This window comes from Gavia stellata, chromosome 14, assembly GCF_030936135.1.
Source record: "Gavia stellata isolate bGavSte3 chromosome 14, bGavSte3.hap2, whole genome shotgun sequence".
NCBI lineage: Eukaryota > Metazoa > Chordata > Aves > Gaviiformes > Gaviidae > Gavia > Gavia stellata.
In genome coordinates this window covers 21,803,344-21,811,503 of record NC_082607.1, presented here as the reverse complement: position 1 = coordinate 21,811,503, position 8,160 = coordinate 21,803,344, and the positions used below count along the sequence as shown (strand labels likewise).

At 43.6% G+C, this 8,160-nt stretch overlaps 1 protein-coding gene across 1 annotated transcript; it reads right to left on the bottom strand.

Moving 5' to 3' along the window:
- Positions 1-578: 578 nt before the first annotated feature.
- On the bottom strand, positions 579-7,785 carry LOC132318188 (uracil phosphoribosyltransferase homolog). The gene is given in 5 exon segments (XM_059824585.1): positions 579-716; positions 748-846; positions 1,551-1,712; positions 2,471-2,567; positions 7,732-7,785. Coding segments are annotated over 5 exon segments (519 nt in total). The 3' UTR covers positions 579-609.
- Between the last annotated feature and the right edge of the window lie 375 nt (positions 7,786-8,160).

The window sequence follows — 8,160 nt, the reverse complement described above, 5'->3', positions numbered from 1 at the left end:
GAAAGTTGCATACAAAGAATGTGATAAACGCAGGATGCGTAAAGTTCTGTCGAATATGCTAGGCAAATGCACTGGAAAATAGAAATTCCTCAGGCTGTCTGTAGTCACTGCTGCAGGTAACAAAAGAGATAAAGTATTCAGCCAAGCGTGTGGTAGTTTTTTAACACGCAAATAGCTCTTTAAGGGGTAAAATCCATTTCCACTTTCACTGGTGCAGTCTGTAAGATAGATCTGTATGATGCATTGTGGAAAAGGCCCAAAGGATTTCTTTCATGACGTTTACTGTCAGTCTCTACGTAGTTAGGTGCTGTAAATCCAGTTGCACCCAAAAAATTCAGGCTATGGAAGAATAAATGAGTTAAAGCAGAGAGTGTAGCAATTTATACAACCCCAACATTGAGATGCTTGACTTTGTAATGACAGAGTGCTTTGTTACTGTACCTGATTCGGTGTTCAAGCAGTAGCTGACCAGAACTAATTTAAGTCAAGTATTTCCCCCTTTGGCCAAAAAGATTTTTAAACATGCCCTCAACCAACTCAACGATAATAAAACGTAGGAAAAAATCCTCTTGTAACATCCTATAGTCACATCCGTTTGTTCCGAGTGTGTCAGTCTGTTCCAAAATACTTCTGTCCAAAGTGTGTTGGTGCAACAGGATGAACTTCTGTAGTTAAAATGGTGATCTCTGGGAATTCCTGGATGATAGATTTGGAACCTTTTGAGAGAGGGCAAAGGCCTCAACTTACCGTGAGGTGTGGAGAATAGGCTTAGCAGGATAATGACACTTGGTTGTACGCCATGTTCTACAAGAACTTTGACAGCCTCAATAACAGTATTACCAGTACCTAAAGGGGAAAAAGTGAGATTTTAATTTTTTTTTCCCCTGTTTGAAGAACTTGTCCTAGGCCACCCAAGAATATCCGTGTTAACGTTGGTGTGTGACTGAATGATGATGGTGTCCTTTCCCACTGGAAAACTTATCACCTCTGCATCGATTAATTGTAGAAAAATTTGGTCTTCTGATGAAGGAACTTCATCTCTGCTCATCTAAAAGACTAAAATGGCAATTAAGAGCTCCATATGTAGAACCAGCGTTAGATCTTAGGCTGGAACAGTTACTTCCTCCTGACAAACTCCTTACCACGCTTACCAGATATTTTTTTTTTTGGTAGTATTAACTGTATTTAATTTTAAAATAATTTACTTCTAGGGTTAGAATATTAATCCAAAAATGTCTTTTAACAGCATGAGAAAAATACTGTTTGAGTCTTTTCTCACGGCAAAATTAAAAAAAAATAAATTTATATCAGGTCTTAACGCTTCAACCTTTCTCAGAAACGCAGGCATGCCCAAGTGATTTGCTCTGCAGTCATGCTGGCGCAGGCTGACTAATACATATTCTGGCACAGCCTGATAAATTCCCTACTATGTCACCTAAATGAAGGACAAAACCTAATCAAAGCCTCTGAAATTTGGAAATTTTCCTTTAAATTCAGCACACTCACTGTTCAGATGAGTCTAACTGTACCGAATGACGAAAGACACTTACTTAGTATTGGGTACATAAGAAGAACTTTTCTCCTGTAAATGTCTGGTGGAAACTTCGCATAGTACACTTTCGCTCTTTGAGTCTCCTCGTCGCTCTGTATCAGGATTTTTCCTATGCGGATTGATCTACAGCAGTCTCATAAACCTTGTTCCATTGCCTCTCCTCAAAATGAGATGCAAAAAACCCAACAACAAATTGTTACACGCTAAGAAACGGCACAACTGCAAGATTAGCTAGACTGTCCCAGTACTGTATTGGTGAAGAGTTCTAAAAAGGAGGGGTTTTTTTCTTGGTCCTAAGTGTTAAAAACACTTGAAGCTATTTTCCTGTTTTCTCTGTTTAGACAGAAACCCGAGTCTACTTGGTGTTACTTAGCTCCTGGGTACGAGCGTTCCCACACACCAGTGCTAAGCTCTCAAAGGCGAGAGCTGGAAACGTCCAAACAAACGTGCGGGGTCTGGAGAAGGTCTTTGAGCTCTGCCCGGAGACCCCACGGCGCAGAACGTAGTGCAGAGGCTGCGGAGCCCCTGGGGTTTACACCTCAGGTACAAAGGTCTCCGCAGCATTGGGCAAAATGACAGGGACTCTGCCAGCGCTGAGCCCGGTTTGGTTGGAGACCTGTCTCTGAGCAGCAGCAGTTAGCGGCAAACGAGGAAGGACAGTTGGCCTGGCCCTCACAGTTAAGGGCTGCCAGAGAAGAGGCCAGATGGAATCTGTTGCAGCTATTTGTCTCCTAAAAAGGTAATGAAACCTATTACTTGACATTCTGTCATCAAGGATACCTAAGCAAGAATAACAACTGACAGGTTTGGGTAAAACTTTGCTGTAGAGAAGTGGTGTTGCACGTTTTTAAAAGGAAGTTGCTTACAGGTTTCCAAAACGTTTAATTTGTGCTTATTCAACAACCAGAAACCGCCTACCGCTTCTCATTATGCTGACTCTGCAGTTTCCCTTTTCAAATCTGACTCCTTCATACTTGTGTCCTGTTGGAGTGGTCACGAACAAGCAGAAGCCTGCCTGCAAAGAGGTGGTAGGGATATTGCATTTTACAATAAAGCAGGGCCCTACAAAAGACTCAGTTAAATGCTGAGCCCGTCTGGGATGGGGGGAAAGTGTGGCCTTTATTGGAGCAAACGTGGTGTGTCTCCATCATGCTGACATCAATGCCAAGCAAAATCACGTAGAATAATGTAGGTGAGAGGCCTCGCTAATAAATCATTTCAAGAAGATACTGTAACATCATGAAAAGTAGGCTTTGTCAGGTTAACCAGATACTTCCCTTAATGTCATGGTTTAAAGTAGTAGTGCTGATAGAATAAACCTTCAGTTAGTAAGACATCTTATCTTGTCTTTCACGATATTTGGATTGAGAAAGAGGAACGATGTAAGTCAATACGACAAATATTAATTGGACTGAAAACTAACTGATAGGGCTCCAAGTGTAATTGTAAGCAGAAGCATCACTGCACAAGGCACGGCTCCCTTCCTATCGGTTCTTGACCCCACACCGCTTAATGTGTGATCAGTGACCTACAAGAAAATATGAAATCATTACTGCTGATGTGCAGGTGCGCAGGAGTTAGCGAATACGAAACCTAATCTGGATCACTTAATGAGCTAAGCTTAAGTAAACAACATGTTTTTCAATGCCACCAGATGTTAAGTCTTCAGCCTAAGAATAGACCGGCAGCTGGACTACGGGGTGGGTGACAAAGTCATAGAAAACAGTGATTCAGAAGAGGAATAATCAGCTGAATACAAGCTCCTAATGAGATACTCTGCCAAGAGGAGCTAATGCGTCCATGGAACCAAAAAGGGAAACACCAAGGAAGACGAGGAATGTTTTATTACCTCTGTTGTGGGCTCCAGGAAGACTTCCCCGCGGGCTGGAAAACACACCTTCGTGAGAAAACATCCAAAGAACACAGTTTATTAAGAACTAAAAGCTTAAGGGACATTTTCAATGCAGTCTCTAGGAAGGCACATGGCCGGTTTAACACTAAAGTGTTCTTTATCTGGCAAAGGGATGTTTGGTAGCTGGACATCAAAAGAGGTTGCTGTATATTTTTAGCAGTGAGGAAAGTTGTCCACTGAAACAATCCACCCACAATTTGCTGACTATGGCAGAGTGCCCGTCACTGAAGAATCACTGGAAATACTTAATGAGATTTTTTTTTTTTTTTTTCCTAAAGGAAGCACTCTAGTTTGAACAAGAATTAATTCAGAGGAATCCGGCAGCCTTCATTAGGCTGGAATTGGGAGCAGGTTATTAGAACAGCTCCTGCTAGATTTCTTCTGAATAAATACAGAAACACTATGACTGCAGGCAGGGGCGAAGGGAAGAGGTGAAGCAGGCAGGCGCAGGCAGCCTTAGCTGCAATATGTGTGTGCTCCCAGGGAGGTGAAATGGCCATTTTGAGTCGTCTCTCCTCCCTTTTCAGGTTTAGGCCATATCTGTAATGGGCTTCAGCTTTCCAACACTTTTTTTCATCCGTGTAACATTATCAGTGTGAGCCATAGCTGCCCCGAGCAGCACAAGCCACAGGGCACTCAGCATTTGCAAAAAGACAGCTGCCAAAACGTGCCTCTGACAGTTTTATTGCCATGCCTTTTGCTTTAACTCCGTGCTGTAAGAGCAGTAGTAGCCACTGGGAAACTTAAACATGTTACCGGCTGAGAGTACTACCAAATAACGTCAGCTTTATTGCTGTCCCTTGGCATTTTGCAATTATTGGGTGCCTGCTGGGTTTTAGTTATTGTTTAGGGGAAGCAAGAACCCTGAGCAGGCTTTATCTTTTCATTCATTTGTGTTGAGAAACCAGAGTGGAGGGTTTTTTAAGCTTCAAAGTCCTGAAGAGAAAAATGGGGGAAAGAGAAAGTGGGAAACACAGGACAGGGTTGGAGGGAAGAGATCTTTCAAAGACATTTTCTTATTTGGTATTGATGGTCACCCTCTTATTTACATCCAAACCACAGTTTTGATGGTCACTCACCAATCCTTATCTGCGGGTGTGATTTCTAACATCTCATGTGCAGCTTGAGCGTGCGTTAGTGACTTTGGGTGCTGCTGTCTGGTTAATCACAGGGCTAGCAGGGGGGGACCCGGAGTGGGTTTCTGCCTGTTCTTTGTTGCAGCTGCTTCAACAGCAAATGCTAATTCCTCTCTCAATGTTTTGCTCTTTCTGGGAATTTAAAAATAACTTGCCTAATGAAGCAGTGCTGAGCAGCTCATATGTCCAGACAGATAGGAGTGAAATGCTTCAGTTCAGAAAGCAAAGTCGTCCGTGGTGGCAGTGCCTTTGAACAAGTCCCCCAAGGCCCTTTTTCAAATAATCCCAGGACTGGCTGAAATTAATGCAGGAAGAAATTCAGAGAAAGGGGGGGAGAATCACGTCAAAGGGCCTGGGACTTGGGAAGACTTTTCTGGGTGAGCTGTAATCAGTCCCATCCTATGACATCCCTTTAGCAGTGCCGTTTAATTACTCCATTACGGGCAGGGTTTGATGTATGTGTTCTATAGCAGGGACATCCAGAACAGGAAAGAAAAATGTGGCGCTTACTGAATGCTTTACAAAGATCAGTGAAGCTCCTTGTCCCTTGTTAGAGCAACGAGAAGCTGAGCACAGAGTGACAAAACTGCCTGTCCAAGGAGAGCCACCAAAGCACAAGCAGAGATCCTTACAGGCGACGGCAGTTTTCAGTATCTCCCTCAAAACCACCTTGCTTTGTTACTCATCTTTGGTTTTCTCTCCTCTGTACCTGCAGATCACCATCCCCATTTAAGTTTACCCTGCAATGGGCACATCTGCCTCAACAGGACAGGACACATGAGAACCACGAAGGGTGAACATCTGTGTATTGCCAAGAGTAGCTGCAAAAGTGATTCCAAAAACAAGCAGGGCCTGGTATGCTGGGAAGCAAAACTGCTATGGAAAAGCAGGCATGGGGTCCAGGGAGATACTTGGCGTCGTACTTTGGGCCACGACTGGAGTCAGAAACCCTTCCCCTGCCAGCTTTTAGCCTTCTTAGCCTCTTGGATTGATTTGCAACATTATTGTTTTCTTGTTCTTTAGAATTAAATCATTTACAGTGCAAGTCCTTGAGGTTTCACGCTTACTTCTGTGGGTGCCATAATACTTTTCAGAGAGTAAATGTTACTCTTTCTAATTTATCAATGATAAAATCCTTTTTTTCCCCAGCTAGATGAATGATTATTACATTCTTCAAATCAATTCTCATTTTTCTTTAATTGCTTCTGATGCCTTTGGCACTGTTGAGTGACAGGGTCTGCACTCCAGCCTAGGAGGCTACTGGGGTAACTCAGCAATCTCCTCGCCTGCACGAGAGGAGAGTATTGATCCTAAAAGGCTGGTGGTTTTCTTTGGGGCAGAGAGGATGAGGAAAGCATCTGTCTGAAGAATTTGCCAGGCAGAGACTCGTGCTACTACCTATGTTAACCCTACAAAGAATGTAAGATCGGTATCATATGCAGCATGTCCATATGTTTTTATTGAATTCTCCTTAGAAAATGCCAGCTCTAGAGTGCAATTCATCATTTCCTTGAATCTTGCATCAAATGTGCCGTACTGTAAAAGGATGAAATGAAGCCAAAACAGAAGGATCATGTGTTACTTCAGCTGTGCCTGTGTCAGGGAAATGGAGGACTTCCACCACTGGGATGCAACTGCTGAAAACCAGGAGCTTCTCTCCCTTTGTACAGAATGATGAATTTCATCACCATCCTTCATCCTTCAACCAAGAATGTGGCCTGTGCGATGTCCAGAACAGTCCAAGCAACAGCACATTTCCTTTTTTGAACTGAAATCTTAACCCGGTTCATAACTATAGCCCTAAAGTTAAACTGGTGATCACTCCTTGCTCGACAGCACAGCAGCTTTTCGTAACAAACATGAGCCTCCATCTCAGCACGTTTCCTGTAGATTCGCAGACTTCACAGACTTGGCAATATTTGAGAGACTTGTACCTTTCTGTTCTCAAATCCTAACCCTAACTTGAAGCAGCCTTGACCAAAGCTGTACAGTGACTGTCTCACTTGTACCAGGAGCTCCCTGAGCTCCCTGGGCCTTTCAGATTTGATAATAAAACCTGTTCTTCAGCTCTTGATTTCAATAGTCCTGGCATCATAACCCCAAATGAGACTGGAATTTCCCACCCTCCAAGAGAGAAACTCTTCTCCACTCTACCCCCAAACACCCCTGAGGGTGTTAAGCCCATTCATAGAGAGGGTCTGTAATAGTGCAACCCGTCCCCATTGCATCAGGGCACATTGCGGAGGGGCACCCACCTTCAAACAGAGCCAGGGCCAAATCCAGCGTGCACCTCAAGGGCAGGACCCACCTTGCAGCCAGGGGCAGACCATGTCCTTGAGGGACTCGGGTCGGTGCTAAATCTCTGACGCAGCTCCGGGCGCTGCCGGACAGACTCCTCATGCTGAACACCATGCTTGGGGCTCGTTTCAAAAAGAAAGATCTTAAATAGTCTCCATAGCCAACATCAGCATTTTGCAGCATTGTGCGATGGGAGATGAAGGAGGGATAAATTCCTTAGAAACAATCCTCATGGTGTTAAATAATGTGATTAAGCAGGCTGCCTAATTCTCCTCCTTGGTATTAAACTGTCCTGTTTATCACTGGTTTCAGCTCTGTCCCCCTCACCACCCTGTCTTGTGCACCCTTTGCTGCAGCACGGGCCTGACTTGACGTAGCACCGCTTTAGCAGCTGCCTGCCATAAAAATGTGCCCTTATCTCTCAGTCTGCAGTTTATGCTCAGTCTCTTTATTTTCCTTCATGTAATCATCAGACATTTCTGCGTTTCGTCGTGATAAATACCAGACTGTTGAATCTCTGGGGCTGCCAAGAAATGCATCTCAGCATAGCACAAATAGAGCTGCTATTTTTTTTTCTTTCCTTCCTTTAGTTTAACATTTATTCCTGCTATTGTTGTCCTTGGAAGGATAAATAGGGCTGCATCTTGCTAGCAAGTTGCTCCAAATACATTAGATGAAAGAATAAATAACATGATGTACCAAAGGCTATGAAGACTAAATGTATTATATTGAGATAGTCAAGCAAAGGATGGGATAATGTGCTATTCATTATACAGGTGCACCAGTGCTCACTACAGGATAAAATTAGATTGACTCATCTGTAGGTCATGTACCTTATACTGCTCGGAATTGGCAGAGATTTTCTTCTGGCTGTAGTGGTAGTGCATTGAAACAGGAGCATGTCAATCACAGCCCTGCACTCCAGATAAAGGTTTCCATGATCACACTGTATTGCACAGTGTAAGGCACGAAGGATCCTGGTCATCATGGCTTTGGTACACATCTGAAGATATCTTTTCCATTTCCACTTTTTAAATGCCGTACGTTTCTCTTTTGCCTCCGTCTCAAAGAAGAAGATAGAAGATGTGCAACGTGCAAAAAGATAAGAAACACGTGGCGTCTGATAGACAGCTCGGTATGTCAAGCATTACCCAGGTTATTAGCTCTAGATCCTCATCTGAAGGTACCTTCAGTGGTGCTGAGTGACTCTCTGAAGTGGTGGTACTTTGATAGGCAAAACCGCTCGCACAAATGGTTGCTGT